The sequence below is a fragment of the Chelonia mydas genome, chromosome 1, assembly GCF_015237465.2.
Source record: "Chelonia mydas isolate rCheMyd1 chromosome 1, rCheMyd1.pri.v2, whole genome shotgun sequence".
Classification (NCBI taxonomy): Eukaryota; Metazoa; Chordata; order Testudines; family Cheloniidae; genus Chelonia; species Chelonia mydas.
Window position 1 is genome coordinate 330,142,767 of NC_057849.1, and position 21,094 is coordinate 330,163,860.

General features: G+C 40.8%; 1 protein-coding gene across 14 annotated transcripts in view; it reads right to left on the minus strand.

Moving 5' to 3' along the window:
• LOC102935534 (semaphorin-3D) overlaps positions 1 to 21,094 on the minus strand; it is a 188,660-nt gene that overhangs the window by 58,428 nt on the left and 109,138 nt on the right. For all 14 annotated transcript variants that reach the window (XM_037889257.2, XM_037889263.2, XM_037889255.2 and 11 more), the window contains 3 exons: positions 17,134 to 17,227; positions 13,019 to 13,147; positions 5,471 to 5,613 (listed from right to left, as the gene is read on the minus strand). In XM_037889257.2, coding sequence (XP_037745185.1) covers positions 5,471 to 5,613; positions 13,019 to 13,147; positions 17,134 to 17,227 — 366 coding nt within the window. The remainder of the gene's footprint in view (positions 1 to 5,470; positions 5,614 to 13,018; positions 13,148 to 17,133; positions 17,228 to 21,094) is intronic.

Here is a 21,094-nt window from a genome sequence, read left to right on the forward strand (position 1 = left end):
CATACCAATTCATTTCTAGGTGTTAAGACAACAGGTAAGGATGTTTTTATCCAGAGAGAAAACTACAGGAGCAGGGAAAGTGAAAGGAACTCAGTTTGAGCAGGCCACATCACCTATGGAAATGGCCTCTGACTGAACTATGTGTGGGAGACAACACTATTTTAGCTTTGAGTGCCTGTACCTCTCACAGATTGGCTATTACTTCTTTTAGAGGTGTAATTTACTCACAACAAATATGCAGAACTATTAGGTTCGCCATGGAAAACTCGACTCTCATTTTAGAAAATATTTTCACATCACACCCAGAGTTTCTACTGAAATATTTTTGGATGTGTCCCAAACTGGAAAATCTAACTGTACAGTAAGGAATCCGCTGGATGGTTACCATTCATACCAGAAAAGAAAGAGCAATAGGCTCAGGTGAAATGACAGAGATTACAACAGGTGTATAGGCTTTGGGAGGAAAGTAATCATGAATCAACTGGAATTACTAAACCGTTCAGCACTGGATTGGTTTAGATTAAAAATAAAGCAAGTTTATTAACAAAAGAAGATCGGATGTTAAGTGAATTCAAAGATAAGACATAACAATTAGAAATGGTTACTTAGCAAATAAAAGTGAAAACACACATCTAGAAGTCTAAAACTTAATCGAGCACATTTTGGTACAAGGCTTTGTTTAAAATGGAGACTGACCCTTTTCTTGGTCAGAAGCTCTCCCTGAGGTGCTGGTGCCATCGTCTTCTTAGGTGAAAAGAGATAAATTAGAGGTTTCTTTTGCAGTCCAGTGAAACTTTGAAGTGGATTCTTCTGAAGATTGCCCTTCAAAGCAAAGTCTATCCAAACAGTGAAGAAGGCAACATGGTGCCGGTGGTGAAGGAGGCTCCATGCTCTTTCTTCCCACACCTGTGTTTGTTAACATGCAAATGGTTCTGTTTCCTATCATCTCCTCCCACTGCTGTTTTGAGGACCCTGTTTATTATGTATATGTAAATTGACGTAAACACACATTCCTTTGTTTAGGATAGACCTGTTTAACAACTTTTGCTGAGGCAGGACTGTATGGTTTTGAACCTGTGCTAATAAAATCTTACGGGGGAATTCACATATTTACATATAATGCTGCTACATACATTTCACCACGATACAATTGACCAGCAAGTTATTCATGTTCTAATGATACCTTACAAGACATATTTTGTACAAAGATTACTACAACGCTGTGTATGGTATGAATACAGGGGTGCTTTTAGTCACATTCATCTTATAATAATTTAATTTATACCACATTTCCCTAGTTTACTTATGAGAATGTCATGTGGGACAGTGACAGAAGTCTTACTAAAATCAAGATATATCACATCTACTGCTTTCCCCCCTATCCACTAGGCCAGTGACTCTATCAAAGAAGGAAATTAGATTGGTTTGGCATGATTTTTTTCTTGACAAATCCATGCTGGCTATTCCTTATGATCCTATTATCCTTCGGTGCTTAAAAATTGCTTATGTAATAATTTGTTCCAGTATCTTTCCAGGTACTGAAGTTAGGCTGACCAGTCTCTAATTCCCTGGGTCCTCTTTGTTCCCCTTTTTAAAGATAGGTACTATGCTTGTCCTTCTCCAGTCTTCTGGGACCTCACCCATCCTCCAGGAGTTCTCAAAGATAATTGCTAACCATTTCTGAGATTGCTTCAGCTAGTTCCTTATGTACCATATGATAGATTTCAAGGAATGACATCATGACTTTTTTACTTTAACACTGAGCCTTAATGATCTTGGACAACGTCCAGTACATTACAGTATACTGAAGCTGGCATGTAACTTTGTGAAAATGTACTGAAACTAATAAAAAAAACTATCTCAAAAGAAATTGTTACCTTCCTAGTGGACTGTTGTAAGTTTGGACTTATTTTCCTAAGGTGATTTTGGCAAATTTCTATATGGTTCAATGTGTTTCTATATGTGCAGCTTTGCATACAAATGATGAAATTTCCATGAACAAAATCTGTTTGCTGTCAATTTGCAATGGATATACATGCAAAGGCTTTGTGTGCTTGTGTAACTAAGGTTTATCATTTGGGTGCAAAGGTGACAGTTTTCAGAAACAGCACTAGTTTTCAAAATCTGACCCTGAATGTCTAATATATGGGCCATACCGTCAGCTGGTGTAAATGGTGCAAATTGATTTGAGGTCAATGAAACTATAATAATTTACACTGGCTGAGGATATGATCTTGTGACATCAATGGGAAAAAGTTCCTACAAAGTGTAATACATTTTCTATATTTTTATGTATTTTTTTAAAATCCAGATAGGATTAATCTTTAAGTCTGATTTTTGCTTTTCACAAATAATCCTACCTTGAACGAAAGCAAACAACTAACCACGTTACACTTGATATTAGTGGGAACATTCTGTTTTCCCTAAGCAGAACAAGAAATTCCAGGTACTGCAGATAAGCTGACGATACCTTTTCTTTTCTTAATACCAAAAATAGGAAATGCCATTTGCCGTGATAAATTATACATTTTAGTTTGTAAGTGACTGTTGAAAGCACTTCCTCCCAGTTTATAATTATATCCCCTGGTGATATACAGAAGGCAAGTGACGTAAACCTAAATGAGCTCTTTTTAATGCTTTGGTGGCTGTGTTATTGCAAAGCATGCTTTAAGATAGTAAATATAAGAACAGTCTTCTGAACAGGGCAAGCGACAACTGTTTGACTCTGGGCAAAGAACTTTAAGTGAGATATTGTAATCTTTTAGGTCTAGAAATAGCTGGGAAAGGGGAATGCTCTCCAGAGAAGACTTCCCTAAGGGAGAGGATCAGTGTGAGACTATATCGTTCAACCAATGCATACTAGTTAAAGAGTAGGCTCTACTGACTAACCTGTTATATTAAACACACAAGTCTTTTTGTGTTTTTACTGCCTATTCTAATTTCAGCATGTACCTCTAACACCAAAGTGTAGGAAGAGCCTTAGAGAACAGTGAGGCAGAGTGGTGAAGCTCGAGTCAAAGGAATTGGAATTACACGCACCAAGCAGATCACTTAAATAGTTCCTGGTCTCCTGACATATAGCAGTATGTTGTGTTGCTGTGGACATGGTGGAAGGAAGACACAAGCTCGAATTTAAGGAAAATTGTCTAGATTAGTTGAAGCTTATTATCAAGTAATGCTGTAGGGCAAGTAGAACTTTCAACCACACTAAATTACTCATGGTTGGTTTTAACTATAGATATGGACACCTATGCCTGCAGGCATAGAGAATTAAGCTGACCAGATTTGGCACTGCAGGTCAGAGAAAACACAATTGAACCAGATGTCGGGAATTTATGCTTTACCCATTTGTACTACATTTATACTACAATAAGCATAATCAAGACACATGCACAAACAGTGCAAATCAGATTTTTCAAGAGAGTTCTGCACCCAGCACTTCCTATTTAGGTCCTTAAATGAAGCAGCCAGATTTTTCAAAATGCTCCTCACCTGTTAGCTCCCACTCAGTGTGTTTAACAGGAGCTGCTGGAGGCTGAGCTGTTTTGAGAACTGGATACCAACTGAGGCTGCTGAGCATTTTGGAATATCTGGTCCCGTAAGTCTAGCAACCATCTGTACTTTGGTGTATGTACACATTACTACACGTGTTCATAGCTCCCAGTGTTGGGAGTTACATATGTATATAATAAAATGGAACTAGCTATTTCGAAGTTCTCCTATAATGTTCATTTGATTGGCAAAATGAAAACAAAGCTCAAGACATTTCCTACAACACCACTACCCTAGAAACTTGGTCTCATTTGAGACTCAATTAAGACTGGTCATTAGGGTCTCTTTACAATACATTTGCTTTTATTAAGATATCTTATCTGTCCTTTTTCTCAGTAGAAGCTGGAGGTCTACTATTAATGCATCTTAGTTTAATATAATCTCTCTGTGCCTTGGCTTTGCAGATTCCACCTAACCATTTTCCCCCTAATGCATTAAGTACTTTCATAATCAGCAAAAGCCACATCTAGTAGTAAATTATATTTGTTTGCCTTGTCAGTGTTTCATTAATCATACTGCTGTGAAAAACCCAACCGAAGCTTGCCCGTTCTCTTGTTTGGCTAAACACAAACTGCTACAGTGAACTGGTTGCTCAGTTTGTTGCAAACATTTGTCGACCCAGGACTGAAAATTTGTAGACCCAGTGGTCACTGAAGTCTCAGTTGTGACTCTTCGTGGATAAAAGAACAATTCTGGGTAGGCATCCGCACACGTGTCCAGTTCTTTGTTCTCCTGTGCGTGCATGTCTTTCTAGTTCATTTTTTCCTATTCATTTCTCTTTCTGAATCAAGAAGTCTTGCAGTTAATTGTTTTTTTCCTCAAGGGTCCTTCTTAGGAACCTAATGCCCACTGTCAGAAGTGCTAACTAATGCATCAGGCAACACGCTACAGAATACCAGCAAATGAAGAAAGCTGTACAATTGTACCATAGAAATGCAGTACATTTACCTCTGAGATTACTACATACAGGGTTTTTGCTGAGACTTGGGCCATTTCATAATCAAACCATAATGTTTTTAAAGTGTAATAACATACAGACATCGAGACTATTCTAAAACATGATAAAGAAACTAAACCGTTCCGATGTGACATTGGAGTTCCTCATGTTTCCAACATGACTTTGGCCACTGCATGGAAACGTAATCAAAACCACAATTTCTAATGACCTGGTCCATACTTTTTTCAAAAAGCCCAGCTTTTCTAATCATTACCAAAGTTTCATAAATCCATGGAACTGATCACAAAAATACTGCATTTGGAACACAGAGCATCGGCAGTAACAACATCTATCGCTACAGGGTTATGGATTACAGTAACGGCTGGGGAAAGGAAAGGGTACAGAGAACACATCAGCTAAAGTAGCGTACGGGTCATTATTACTATTATTTATTATTTCTATTATTGTAGCATCTAGGGGCCCTAATCATAGGCCAGGCATGGTGCAAACACAGAACAAAAAAGACACTGTTAGTAATACTTGTGGGGCGATACACTGATGCTCCCCACCTCAGGGGAGATTCTATTTTCCCCTTAAGCCAGTGCACACCCCATACAAAAGGCCCATGTACTCTGACTTTGCACAGATGCTTAGGATTTAGCCTTAACCGAGACAGCAAAACAAAGGTTCTCACCACAGAGTAGCTTAAGATTAATCAATTGCTATTTAGATGCATCATTATCAATTATGAAAATATTATGTTTCCAAAAATATGATGACTTACTAAGTATCAAGCCTATTTTGCAGTTAAGGCAAGTGAATTTTAGACATCATTAGCAATCCATGTTATTGCACATTACTCAGACGGTTATATGCGTGAGGTTATTTCCTTCCTGGACAAAATTGAGATTTCTTAAAGAAACAAATTAAAGTTTGCTTTTTAAAAAAAAAGAGAGAAAAAAAAGAATGTACATTTCTCACCTTACAAATTCTTCCAACTCGGGAAAGGATCGCTTTGTCAGACGTGCTGCTATCTTGCGATATTTCTCGGAAAAAGAAATAGATTTTGTCGTCATCTGGATTGTATGTGTCCGGGATGGGGTAGGTTCCAATAAATTTTGCTCCTAAAAGAAACCCCCAAAACAAAAACAAATTATTAAAGTATTTTAAAAAATCCGTACTACTTGAGACCAAGATTCTGAGTTTGTGTCCATGAAGCAGATCACGGTGAAATCAACGAGTCATCATAAGCACATCTGAGGGAAGTCTGGCCATAAGACTGTATTGACCCCAAAAGTATTTATATCTAATAGGGTAGCTTTTATTCTTCAGGATGTATTCTGCTGCAGAACACTGCATTGGCATAATTGGCTGCCATTGTGAGTTTACAGGGTTAATGCCAAGGTTTTTAGATCCAAAACCCATACCTATGATACAGCCGATTTGCTGCTGTGTTACCCTGTTTCCTGCTAAGCAGGTTTTCCAAAATCACACACTATGTTACACAGTTATTTAATTTAAAAATGGCAGCACTTAGTAGTAGTCCAGGGATATAGGAAACCACAAATGTTTACAAGAGGCAGTATGCAAGGGAGCAATATAACCTCAATTTGTTTGCATGACTCAAGCTCAGATATTAATAACAGCTGTACTAAGACAATAGTTTCCTACGCACATGTGCTAGGATGGCCTTACTAAGTCAACAGTGTTGAGACTGTCTTGCCAAGACAATTGGTTCATATGTCCCTGTTCTGCTCTACAGTCTCATTTTCAAAGGTTTAATAACTTGGCATTTTCACTTTGCTTGTGCACTCAAATCAGAAAGTAACGAAATGCCAGACACCTTAGCTAGTGTAGCAACAACAAGCAACAAAATTCAAATACACAAATAGAGGGGGAAATATTTAGGGAAATTTCTTTAAGATGTTCTTGTGATCCTCTGGGAGCACTCAAAATAACTTTCCTTTGCACTGAACAAGAAGTGGGCCAGTGACCAGACTAAGTCAGTGGGAGTAGGCCCTTGACTCTGGAATTCATTTCCCAGGCTGGTCAGACAGAGCATAGTATCTCTGGCCCTCACAGGATGTCGTCAAGGAACCTCATAAAGAGGGGCAAAACGAGGACTAGAAGATGTTGGGTGAGTGAGGAGTGAACTGGTGGTTTGTAGAGAATGATGTTTTCTTCTGCCTCCATAAGAAGTTAATTGATCTGTATTTAAATGTGTTTGTTTAAATTCTTAGTATGCAAATTGATGCCAGAGAGCAAAATGTATGGGCCAGAATAACCATCGTATTACTCCAGATTCACACTGGTGTGACTCCATGGAGTTACATGTCAGTGTAAAATTGGAATGCTGCTGTAGATCATTTAGACTAGGATTTTCAAATCAGCCTAAGGAAGTTAGGCACCCAACTCCCACTCAGCCCCTTTCAGGCTCTTTTGAAAATCCCAGCCCTAGCCATTAATAAATGCATTAATAAGCTCCAAAGTGGCTTTCAGCATATAAAGCTAGTTAAAAATAAACAAATAGCAAATTCTGAAAAATACCTTGACAACATCCTTATTACCTTCAGATTTTTTTTTAAAAAATCCACATCTGCAGAGCTAAACTCTGAATTCTAATTTTTTTTTATTACAATTTTACTGGTTTACTTGCCAAATGGAACCCCAAAACAAATGCACACATATCAGTTTTTGGGACAGATTTAAAACAATCTCAAACAAAGTAAATAAAGGAACAGGAGTACTTAAGTAATACAATACTTAAGGACTTAAATTCACAATTGAAAGCATTAAAATTGAAAGTTACATCCAAACAAATAAACTGGAAAAGGTAATCATACACAGACAAAGACACAGAAATCAACGGAATAAACAGACCATGACTGTCAGAGTTCCCTCCTCACTCTGAACTGTAGGGCACAGATGTGGGGACCCACATGAAAGACAACCTAAGCTTATTTTTACCAGCTTAGGTTAAAAACTTTCCCAAGGCACAAACTTTGCCTTGTCCTTGAAAGTATGCTGCCACCACCAAGTAATTTAGACAAAGAACAGGGAAAGGACCACTTGGAGTTCCTTTTTCCCCAAAATGTCCCCCCAAGCCCTTACACTCCCTTTCCTGGGGAGGCTTGAGAATAAACAAGATGAGCGCAAACCAGCCTTGGATTTTTAAGACCCAAAAAACCCAATCAGATTCTTAAAAATCAGAGCTTTATTAGAAGAACAACAAAAAAAAAAACATAAGAGAACAACTCTAAGATCAGAATGGAAGATAATCTTACAGGCAGTCAGATTCAAAACATAGAGAATCCCTCTGAGCAAAACCTTAAATTACAAAAAGACACAAAAACAGGAATACACATTCCTACAGCACAGTGAATTTCACAAGTCAAAACAAAGAAAACCGAACGCATTTTCTAGCTAGATTACTTACTAACTTTACAGGAGTTGGAGGGCTTGCATCCTTGATCTGTTCCCAGAAAAGGTAGCACACAGACAGACAAAAGCCTTTCCCCCCCCTCCAGATTTGAAAGTATCTTGTCCCCTCATTGGTCATTTTGGGTTAGGTGCTAGCCAGGTTATCTGAGCTTCTTAACCCTTTAAAGGTAAAAAGACTTTGCCTCTGGCCAGGAGGGATTTTATAGCACTGTATACAGAAAGGTGGTTACCCTTCCCTTTATATTTATGACAATGACACACACAAAAAAACAGTTATTTTTTCCACAAGTGAGATCTTCCTCTCATCTTTAGTATCCTGTTCACACTATATAGAAAAACTAATTATAATCAGCTGTGACATGGGTTTTTGTATGTTTTGTAAAGAAAACAAATGGCATAATTGTGCAATTTAAATCATTGTTTATATTATCAATCATGTTGTCTATCTTCATTCAAAAATCTGACTAATTTCAATAGAAAGATTGTAAAGATTTCATTTGTTGGGGTGTGTATAAGCAAATAATAAGGCACTGAGATGATAAATGGAGAGCAAGGCCTGGTAGAAGATGATACAGTATATCCTGGTATTGCATAAACTTTTTGTAATTTGCTCCAATGGCCTTCTGGGAACAGCAATAAAATTATAGAAAGTTCACTAATGCAGTCTATATCCCTGGTGTTGTATCTGATTACCTACTTTAAACAATGCTCCAATCCAGTATTATACGATTGCTTGGTCAAGAGGCTCAATAAAGTTTATTCAACTGAATAAGTCATATTAAGACTCATGAAGCCCGGATGCAGAGGGAATCAAAGGAGTGGGAAAGGCCCAGCAAGCAGGGAAGTGAAGGGAACAGATCCAAACCAGCATGAGCTAGTGGAAGACATGCTGTACCATCACTATGACTTTGGGCCTCTAGAGGGCATGGGTATAGAATAGAGGCAGCCACTCTCTGATGCATGCTTCCCATGCGTCCTACATTGTGGAACAAACCCCCAGAGGTTAATGATATCCAGGGAGACATTAACTCTTATAATGGCATTAACTTCCTGGACAAGTGGGAGGAATGTGCCGTTGCTTGGTGTATATGTGTGTGTCGACAGATCAAAGACAGCACGGCTCAGGCACACTGCCATAGGACCCTTCAATTCTCATACAATCCTTTTCACTGCCAATCTAGTCAAGAATCTGCTTGGGTCGGGCAGGACAGATCCACAGAGCTTCAATCTAAGGCCCAATCCTGAGAATAGACCTACATGCTCATTGACGTTAGTGAGTGGCAGATTTAGAGTTAGTGGGGCCCTGTGCGCAGCTTCATTTTCAGCCCCTGCCCCCCGCGGGACCCAGCCAAGAAAAAGAACATTTTCTCTTATCCCCCCCCCCCCCCCCCCCCCCCCCCCCCCCCCCCCCCGGTTTTTCATTCTTTTTTTTTCTTCATCCTCTTCCTATATTATAAGTAATGAGAAGTAAATGAAAATAAAATGAGATACCTTGATTGGGGCAGGAGGTTGAGTGCAGGAGGGAGTGAGGGGGTCACGCTCTGGGAGGGAATGTGGGTGCTGGGTGCGGTCTCTGGGCTGGGGGTTGGCGTGGGAGGGGTGAGGGTTCAGGCTCTGGGAGGAAGTTTGGGTGCAGAGTGCGGGCTCTGGGCTGGGGCAGGGGGTTGGGGTATGGGAGGCGGGCAAGGGGGGCGGCGCTTACCTCAGGTGGCGCAGCTCCCAAAGCGACCAGCACTCAAACCCCTGTGGCAGCGGCCCCTAGGTGGGGGGGCAGGGGGGCAGAGGGTCTCACAAACTGCTGCCTCAGGCGCTGCCCCCACAGGCTCCACCCCTGCAGCTCCCATTGGCTGCAGTTCCCGGCCAACAGGAGCTGTGGAGTCGGCTCTCATGGTGGGGACAGCACGTGGAGATACTCCCCCCCCCCAGGGGCCACAGGGACATGCTGGCTGCTTCTGGGAGCAACGTGGCACAGAGGGAGGGAGGCAGAGAGGGCAGGAAGCTGCCTTAGCCCTGGGGCTGACACATCTCTGCGCACCCCTTGGGGGTAAGGGGACAGCGGGTCTCTGTGTGCAGCCCGGGGCAGGAGCAGTGTGCGGAGCCACCTCCCCCCGCCAGGGGCACGCAGAGACGTGCCAGCAGCCGGCCGCTTCCAGGAGCGACGAGGGGCCACCATGCCTGCCTAAGCCCTGCTGTGCCGCCGGCTGGGACTCAGGGGCAGTTGTCAGATTAGATTTGTCCTGCATTTTGGGGGCCCCCGTGTCGTTGGGGGCCCAGTGTCACTGCACGGTTTGTTTCATGGTAAATCTGTTCCTGACTTCAGTGGGACTCTGTGCAGGAGTAAGAGTCCCAGTGGGTGTGAATCTGTTTGAAGGTTTATTCATCTCACCTCTTCTGAAAGGCTGCTATTAATGCAGTCAAGAGTAGGATGTGAAGGCAGTGAACTGCATAGGACCTAACAGTGTCCCACAAATCTTTGCCTTCTGCATTGTTTTTTTCCCTCCACAGGAAGGAAAAATACTGCTTCCAGAAACCTTTTACTAAAAAATTAAAACTTAAAATACCAACATGCATTATAGCACAACCCCCTCTGCACTCAAAAAACCCCCCAAGCCATACATTTTTCACTTATCCTAAGTAAAATATGAGTCACCACTGCAAGTAATTTATTGCTAATTATACAATTACTTAAATATGTACAACCATTCCTGGAGGTCTAGCATATGCCTAGTAAATGGATAGTGAATTTAGGTTCTGGAGTGATTTTAAACCTAGAATCAAGTAAATATTTTCTTAGCACCGAAATCTGCTGAAAGCACAAAAGGTATGTGATTGTTAATATTACTTAATATACTAGTGATGCACTGAGTATTACGTTACAGTACTTAGTGCAAAAAATGATCACAATATTTAGAATTTCCTCAGCCTTAAAAGAATCTTTTTAAAACATTAAAAACTGCTAGTTTCTATTTATTTCAATGTAGAACAATGCATGGATTGTCTGTGTCAAGTTTCAGACATACTGTAATCGTAGTCCTTAAATACGGCTGGAAAGAGAGCAAAAACCTGACAAAGATGGCTGGGGCTTCATTATTTACATGGTATGAGATAGTTTCCTCGCCACAGCCTAACATACTAAGTTGTTTTTAAAACTCAGCCATATTCATATAATGCACACTGTCCTTACAACGTTCTCACAAATACATTACCTCTTAGGGAAAACAAAATAAATTAATAATAAAAAAAAATTGGTCTAAAAAGCCAAACCAAAAACCTCAGAACTAAAACACATACAAAACTCGCAATTTCTTCACTTTGTGTTGCACCCAGTTACTGTTCCCTTGCCTGTTTAGGGCCCAATCCTAACCACACACGCAGAGGTAACTTATCGATGCCATTGAACAGCCCAAGTCAAAATTAATAGTGTGGGTAAGTGTTTGCAGGATTGGACTGTTAGGTTGTAAGGCACAGAACACCAAAGGTATTGAGGCGTCTAGTTCCCATTAATTGGTGCTTAAACACCTTTAGGCATCTGGGTCTCAGTTCTTTTGGGCAAGAAATGGAACGTTCTAATATGCCTGTGCCATGCATACCAACAGTTGTGCTAGAACTGTTAACAACTAAATTCATCAGCCCACAACAACATTAAATCTTTTCTATGATAATACTTTACCTCTTAGGAAACTGGCTAATCCTAAGGATTTTTATGCCATAAGTACTGGTCAATGTCCAGGGTTCTAAGCTGGCTGGTGAGGGAGCAGACTGCATCAAAACTCCTGAAAGGAGCCAGTCCTGGCCTGAGCTGGCCTGCCTCACTTTCTAGGAACCCTCTCCTGCTCTGGACTGCAAACTGAATATGCCCTGCCTGCCTTCACTGCCAGGCCTGCCTTCTCCCTCAGGAAGTGTAGTAGCTGGCGGAGTGGCATGCAGCAAGAGAGGTGGGACAGAACTGGTAGAGAGGCAGCCAAGGGAGAAAAGCAGGAGACAGCAGAGAGGGAGCTCAGCAAGGCCTAAGGGAGATGAGATTCTCCACCTGTTTGGAAGGATCCCACTTTTACAGCCTGGGGAGGGCTAAGGATATTTTAGTGGTTATATATATGGCTTTTTTACACAGGAAAGACACTGGGACAAGGGAATGGGCAGAAGTGGACAGAAAGGTGAGGCATCCGCATGGGAGGAGAGAGAGGAGTGAAAGAAAATAGAGTATACTCTTGTCAAAGGGTTAACAGGCACAATGATCCCTTTCAGAGGATAACTGTGGAAAAGTCAATTTACCCCTGCGGTCAGGAGGCTCTGGCTTTACAATTCACCCATAATAGCCACATAGTCATGCTGCATCAGGGGCCAGTGTTGCCACATTTTTAAAGATAATTGATGGCCGAAAGGGGACACTTTCACATCTCCTAATTGAAAGGCATTAGGATTGTGGGTGAAGTTTTCTGTGCCACTCGGTGTGTGGTTTGAGGATGGCTGGGTATAAATATGGCCATTTTTTTTACAGGGTTTCTTACTTTAAAAATGTTTTTAAATGGGCAAGAAAAAGCAGTCTGTTACTTAAGAAGCAGTTTTAAAGCATTCATAGTGAGTTTAAACTGCTCCTTGAAGTAGCACAGGGGTATTTTTCCCCGGGGGGGGGGGGGGGGGGGGGGGAAGAGGGAAAACCTCCTACCTAATAGATGGAATTTCTAGTCTGACATTTCAGAGCGCTGTAGGAAGCAGCTTTTAATAAATGATTGCAACTGTTTGGTGAAAAAAAATATTATTCCAACAACACTGAAAAACTAGAAGCACTTATGCCATGAAATTATTTCCAACTACTGTGCTATATATAGACTCATAGATTAGAGATGGAAAGAACTCTTAGGTCTTGTACTTCAAATCCCTTCCATTACAGTATTTTCCCCTCTGGTACATTTCTCCAGCACTTTCTCTGTTCTACTTTTAAAAGACTGTAGATGGAAATAACCAACTATGCAACTTTATTTATGCTGGTTATATATATACACACATGTGTTTAAATAAAATGGGCCTCTGAACTTTCAAAAAAGCAGAGACAATGCAGTCAACAGCAACGTATGTTAAGTGTCCTACCGTTAAGCCAGTAATGTTCGGAAATGTCAGTTCTGATGTAATGGTGGTCATCAGAAGGGCCTAGAGAACGTGTTAAAGCTGTATCTTTGCCAAGGAAATCAGAAGCTGTTCCAGCATAGAGGTACGCATCTGTAAATGAGAAAGAAATAGTGAGGCTTTCTTCAAGACCATGGTGTATATATGGTTTATTTTATTCCTGTGTTGTTACATGAATAAAGTATACATATGTTACACCATTCTTTTCTTTTAAATCCCAAGTCTTTGACTCTGTAATGTAACACAAAGGATAACATTTTCAAATATGCCTCAGCAACTTTGGAGCCCAGGTCCCATTATCAAAAGTGACTTAGGCACTGAGGAGCCTGAATCCCACTGACTTTCAATGAAACTTAAGAAGAATGTTCAAAGGCTCCTAAATGCTAACTAAATAATTTAATACAGATTAGTGTTTCATACGCTGCAAACTGGTAATGATGAATTCTGATACAGGACCCAATCCTGATCATGTTAAAGTAAATGAGCATCTTTGCCTGGGTTAGGTGATGATGATTTGCCTCACAGCAAAACTGGAGTTAAGCATAATGGAAGTCCCAGATCATTTCCATGTATTGCACTGTGCCAGTTGCAATTGCAGTTACAGCTTATTCCTCTGCTTAGGTTTCTGTATGGTTCTTAGAATCCAAGCCCCGAAGGGACCATTGTGATCATATAGTCCAGGGGTCGGCAAGCTTTCAGAAGTGGTGTGCCGAGTCTTCATTTATTCACTCTAATTTAAGGTTTCGCGTGCCAGTAATACATTTTAACGTTTTTAGATGGTCTCTTTCTATAAGTCTTTAATATATAACTAAACTATTGTTGTATGTAAAGTAAATAAGGTTTTTAAAATGTTTAAGAAGCTTCATTTACAATTAAATTAAAATGCAGAGCCCTCTGGACCAGTGGCTAGGACCCAGGCACTGTGAGTGACACTGAAAATCAGCTTGCATGCCGCGTTCGGCACGCGTGCCATCAGTTGCCTACCCCTGAATAGTCCAACCTCCTGTATTACACAGGCCATAGAATTTCCCCAAAATAATTCCTAGAGCATATGTGGCTACTTTCATGGCATCTCAGCACTGCACAAAATTAAAGGAGCACAGAAGACCAGAACAATGTTTGCTCTTTGTGTTCAGACCATAGCTCTTTTGTGAAAAGAAGCCAAAAAAGACCTTGCTGTAGAAGTTTTGCAGTGCACAGTGCGTTCCACAATAGCTCTTTAATTCTTGCAAAATAAGGAGCTAGATTTAACAACAATGATTTTTATAACAAATTTGCATATGACGACATATTTCTGCTGTCCGTAAGAAGAAACAACAGAACTATGATGATGCATGTAATCCATACATGAATGGCAGAACTTCAAATTGAACAGCAATCATAAACCACATATAAAAGGCCCCTTTACTCATATTCTGACATGGGTGAAAACATTTTATGTGATCTCTGTGCAGATAAATCCGAAGCTGAAAGTAACTGCATTTTTAATATTATACAATACTGATGTGAATTTTCTTCTGTAAAGAGAAAAACACATATTAAAAAATAAGACCTAACCCCCCTACCAATAAATATGAACCAAACAAACCTATTTTATCAGTATTACTATTATCTAAGTAATCCTCCCTAACAATATTTTAAAATACATCTTTCAGACAGCATGTCTCCTTTGTGCAGTGACAAAGGATTCTGAAAGGTAAATGTCAAAATGAGGAATGGATGATATAATTAGTGTTTGCTAGCTGACAGGCATTCAATGATTGATACATTTGAAAGACTCCAACAAAATGCCCATCCTCACTTAACCTCTGTTGACAAGGAGCTTTCAGCACTTAACTTATTCTTTGGTATCCTGCATTCCAAGTTCCTGTTGTTTCCTATAAAGGCTTTGGTAGACAAGAATTTTTAAAAAGGGATGGATGCTAAACAATGTTATTAAAAATAAATGCATTAAAAAGCTTTGAGCAACTACGTAATAGTATAAAAATGCCTAGTAGGGTAGGCAGATATTCAAAGCTTTTTGTAATACACTCGCAACTACTCATGCAAGGAAGTATTTGTAAAATCAGATACATAGCTTTTTAAGATTATGTACGAAAATAGACACCAACAAATGCACTCAATCTGCCCCTGTATGTTTTAGCCAAAGGGACTAGGTTTTTAACATAATGTATAGCTAACCTGCAGAACTTACTGCCACAAGATATTGACGCCAAATATTTTGCAATATTCAGAAAAAAGTAGACATTTATAAGGAGAATGAGAGCATTCCCAATTACATTAAAATATAAAACTATTTATAAAAGATAGAATTCCTAGCTCTTGTTAAGTGTTTCACATCTTTAGATCTCAAAGCACTTTACAAAGGAGGTCAGTATCATTATCCCAATTTAAATATGGGGGAAATGAGGCACAGAGTAGGGTCGTGACTTGTCCAAGGTCACCCAGCATGCCTGGGCAGAGCCAGGAATTGAATGGAGGTCTCTTTTCATAGACTCTAAAACCATGTTTCATCTGAACTCCTGCATAACATAGGCCATAGAACTTCCCCCAAATAATTCTGGTTTGAACTAGGGCATCTCTTTTAGAAAAATATCTATTCTTGATTTAAAAATTGCCAGTGATGAAGAAGCCACCACAATACTTGGTAAAGTGTGCCAATGGTTAATTACCCACCACTATTAAAAAATGTACATCTCATTTCCAGTTTGAATTTGCATAGCTGCAGCTTCCAGCCACAAGGAACCTGGAAGCAGTGTGTCCCACTCCAATGCCCAAACTTGGTCCAATGCCCAAGCCACTAGGCAAAACTGCCTCCCTTTTGTTTCAGGGCATGAACTAACTGATGCATTATGAAGAAATTTCCCCCAAGGGCAGGTGATTTCACAGCTGCCTATTGCAGTGTTTCTTGTACCTTCCCCTGAAGCATTTGGCACTGGTCCCTGTCAGGGATGGGATACTGAACTAAAGGGGTCACTATTTTGGTCCAGCATGGGAGTTCTTATGTTCTAAATGCTATGTTTTAATAAATTGAAACATGGCCTCTTCTTCACTGCACAAGACTTAACAGAGAACTCAAAAGTATTCTAATGCTACTGAAATTAACAAACAGTTCTGTAATAAATCAGAGTGTTCTGTCACATTAGGAAAAAGAGAACAGTAGAAGTTTTTAGAATCCCTTTTTAGAAACAGACTTCATGGCCATTAAAAAGGGCTAGGGGTTCCTGAGAATGGTAACCCTCTGGCTTTAATCTATTGTTTTTAATAAAAGAAGTACTGGCCCTTCAGCTGGGTCACGATCACAAATCATCGATCTTATTATTGTAGAATAAAGGCTGAACATTAGTCATATTCTTTTTATAACCCCAAGAGTCTGATACTTCAAAGCACGACTGCCACTCCTCTTTTGCTGTAAATGAAAAGGTCATGGTGCTTCACTCTTGTCTCGTATTCATACACTTGATGGACAAGTTAAATGAAAATTGTCCAAAGCTCTGAACCAAACCATGACAAAAGTAGCTTTTTTACAGTGGTTTGGAATACGGAGGTCAGGCTGACATTCCATGACACCAAATGTCAGACCACACAGCATGGAAGTACAGGCAAGAGGAAAATTGCTCTTAGAATCAGTGCCTCTGAAGTGGCTACTCAAATAATTAGAAACCTCAAAATGGATTTTTGCAGATGACTTCATGTATGTCCGCTGACTTCAAAGGGCTGACAATATTGATAATTGCCACAGAAGCCCCGAATCATATGAAATACTGTATACAGATTTTTTTAAAGCAGAAATGACTGGGTAAAGATGACACCACCTTGTTTCTAAACTGGCAGCTTTTCCACTTATTGGCTCTCATAGTTCCCCTTTAGCTTTATTGCATTCATTTTTTTTTTTAGCATATGCAAAGTGATGGATGCTGTTGGGCCAGGTCCTCAGCTAGTAGAAGTTGGCATAGCATCATCAAAGTCAATGGAGCTCGGTGGATTTGCACTGGCTGAGGATCTGGCCCTGTTGTTGTTAGTTAATAAGACTGTGATGAACACGCAAGGAAGAAACATCCATGATGTTGACATCTTACCTGTCATTACGGAAGCAAACGGCTGATGAGGATCAAAAGGACATTTCAACCTGCCAGACTCCAGGTTCTGAGTGTCCAGTCTGAATACTATTTCCTGAGAATAAATGCAAATTCATTAACCTGGTGTCAATGCAAAGAGCGACTAAGTCTCAGACATATTGCTCCTCTCATATATGAAGTAATGGCGTATTACACTGTGTATCTCTCACACATCTGGCCTTTATGTCTGTAGTTTTATAGATCTGCTTTGTATCTGGATTTTACATTCATCATTTTAATGCATCACAGTCATTTAATAGCAATGAATTTAGCAAAAATAAACTGATCTGAAAATAGATGCATTGTTCAATGCCATCCTTCCAGATTAAAGGCTGGATGTGCCTTAAAGGCATAAGCCTTTGTTGGGGAGAGTGTGCCAAGAGACTGTGGACAAATGGGAGGGATTCTGGCTATTTCCACCTGAATTTCTCTTGGGGCTCCAGAACAGTGCTCACCGCAGACACAGCTCAGCCACTCTTTAAATGAGTGCAGCATATGCTCTCCCCTTGTCATCTTTAAGGAAGCTGTTGAGGCTGGGGCTGCTTGCATGGCTCATTGGCTCCAATCGCCACCTGCATAGTGGCTAGGAGCTGGGTAATGGTACAAGGCATGAAGCAGGATGGAGAAAAATCATGATGTAAAAAAAATAATGAATTAAAAAAATATCAAATAATGGTTCTTATTTAAATCTTATTTTATGTATTTCCATGTTGCTCGTCCTTTACTTTCAGCCCATTTTATAGTCTTTAACTGCATAAGTGGCTATTTGGTACTGGTTTCCTTCCTTGTTTTTAGTAAAATTTCAAGTTTTACAGAGATTTTCCTTCCACTACGAAATTTCACACTTAAAATGTTTGTCTGTGCTGGGAGAGAAAAAAAGCCACGTAAGTCCAGGACCTCCCTATGGGTTTGTCTAGCCTTGGAATGTTTTACCAATTATATCAGTATAATTATGCCTGTATCATTTAACTGATATTGTTATGCTAATATAACTTGCAGGGTGGACATTCTTATTCTGGAGTAAGAGTGGCTTTTCTGGGTTAGTTTAAACCCCTTCCAAAGCAACATATGCTAAACGGAAAAAAAAAAAAAAAAGGCACTCATACCAAAATAAAAGTATCCACATAAGGACTTATATCCCTATAATTAGTGTGGTTTAAATTAACACTTTAGTTTCCACTGGTATAACTTTCCTGGGGGGACACATCCTAATATCCTTATTGTGAGAAAAGCACAAACTGAAATACAAAATTGATCAGCAAATAGTCTGGGCTGTATTTGCAACCACCACTATATTCCATTACATTGAACTGACAGACGTCAAGAAAGCTGAAATGGTTCAACCATATTACACTCTTCCAACATGGTTTGCAATCTGAAGTCAGTGGGACCCTGTGCTTTTTAATCACTTAGCTGCTTTTGAAAATCCGACCCTTATTTGTCTAAATATCGGCTTGTGGTGTGGTGGCTGCCCTTCCCAGGGAGAAGAAGGGGTTAAAAGCAGCACCAGGGAGGCTGCACAGAACCCACTAATCAGGAAAGGGCTTATTGAGCCCACCAATAGGGAGAAGGCTTGCTGGAGCAGCCAATCAGGGGCAGCGAGGGCCATATATAAAGGGATGCTCAGCAGTGCAGAAGGCAATCTCTCCCTGGAAGGCAAGGGAGGAGGACCGGTTGCCTGAAGAAGTGACAGAGATAGAGCAGTGCGGGGCAGGGGCAGCAGAGTGCAAGGGTGAGCTGCTGGCGGACCACTGCCAGGCTAGGGCCTTGCTTCATGGGCTGACAGGGTGCTAGGGCTATGGGGGAAGTGGCCCAGAGAAAATGGGCATAGGTGGCTGCTGGCTATAGGGTCCCTGGGTTGGGACCCAGAGTAGCAGTGGGCTTGGGTCCCCCACACTTGCCAATGAGGAGAGTGGCCGATATCCAGACTACAGTTTGCCCCTCAGGCGAGGGCTGGATATTGGACTGCAGTTGGCTGGTAAGGCAAGTGGCAGGAATACAGACAGCCGGTTCCCCTGGAATGGGGAAGATACTGGAGTGGGGGCACAGCTGGAGGCCTGTGCCCAGAAGAGGACACTGTAGTCCGAGGAGTGAGAGTCCTAAGAGTGAAGACAGGAGTGACGGCAGGCGTGACACCGCTAGCTGAAGGTGGACTGGAAGGGCCGAGGGCTAATTCTGAGAACGGCCAGCAGGAGGCGCTGCGGAGTTGAGTCCCGCTTTGTCACAGGGCTTAAAGCCTAACTTTAGGCTCCTATTTTTGGACAGTATGTATGGGGAAAAAACCAAACCCTTTGTTAATGTAGTGAAGATCTATATAGTTTTCATTGTGAAAACAAAATCCCTTCAGTGTTAAAGTGACAAAGATGTTATGCCACTAAGGGAAAAGTTTCAATAAAAATACCAATTTTAGTCAGTGATGCTGCAAACACTCACATGCATGCTTAACTTTATGCATGTGAGTACTCCCATTGAAGTCAATTTTACTATTTGTGCAAGTAAAATTATGCAACTGTTAAAGTATTTGTTGGACCAGGGCCTTAATTTTTCATATTTTGTTTTTTGCCTGGAGCAGTTTTGTATAATTGCAATGAGATACTCTATTAGTAGTGGCATTTAAAAACCCCTCCTGCATTTACAGTTTAGTTCATCATAAGTTTTAATTTAAAACTGTAATAGCACAAATTTTCTACTTAGTTTTACAAAGTCAACCTGATTTAAATCAATTATTAAAATACAAATCAAGTGCCTTCAATGAATGGTTTAAATCACTTTGTGTTAAATTATTCCACCCTGTCTTGGGGTATAGAGGGCAGGCTACTTACACACCTACAAAGGGCCATGTACAACAGGACTCCTTAACAAGTTAAATCCATCAATAATCTACACTACCTGGTTAAGTCAATACAAGGCAGCTTACGTTGACCTAGCTGTGGATGTCTTCACTTAATTTGACTCCCGCCGATGTAAGTGCCCCACTATGCTGACTTAATAACAAACACCACCTCCCAGAGCAGGGTAGAGTCACAGTTGATGTAGTTAGATCAACACAAAGTATGTCTACACAGCAAAGAAAAACCCTCAGCTAGCCTGTGCTAGGTGACTCGGGTTTGTGAGGCTTGGGCTAAGGGGATGTTTCATTGCTGTGTAGACTTCTGGGCTCAGCTTGGAGTCCAAGCTCTAGGACCCTGCAAGGTTGGAAAGTCCTAGAGCTTGGGATGCAGCCTGAGCCTGAAAGTCTACTCTGCAGTGAAACAGCCCCGCAGCCCAAACCCCTGGGAGCCCACGTTGATCCAGCCACAGGTATCTAGTTGCTGTGCAGACATACCCACAGTGTCAGTGGAGACACCGTGTTGCTTAAATCAATTATTACCGGTCTCCAGGAGCTGTCCCACATTGTTCCATACTGACCACTCTGGTCACCGTTGTGAACTCCACTGCCCAGGGGGTCAGGGAGATGGGAAACTGCCCCTCTTCTTTAAAGCCCTGTGAATTTTTGAAATTCCTTTTCTTGGTTGCCTGGCTTGGTGAGCACACCTAGCAGTTCTCCACTGTTGTGTGCAGCTGCCTAGCTGACCAGGCTGGCTACATGCTGCAGACGTGTTCCTGCCTGGAATAAATGGGCAGTATTCAATCTCCTATGGGGAGAAGAGGTTGTGTAGGGACAGCTCCGATCTAGCCATAGAAATGTGGCCATCTAGAAGCAGATTACTTGGGGGATACCGGAGAAGGGCTACAACAGTGTTGGTGTAAGTGTACCTGAAATGGAGCGTTCTTTCCCCTTCATAAATTCTGTTCCCTTAATGTATTAAGTTTTAGATGTTTTCTTTTAATTGCCTGGTTCATGTAACAGAATAAAATTCTATTTTTGGAATAAAATTCATCTTTAGTAATTCACAACATATGCTGGCTGGTGCTGAGCAGA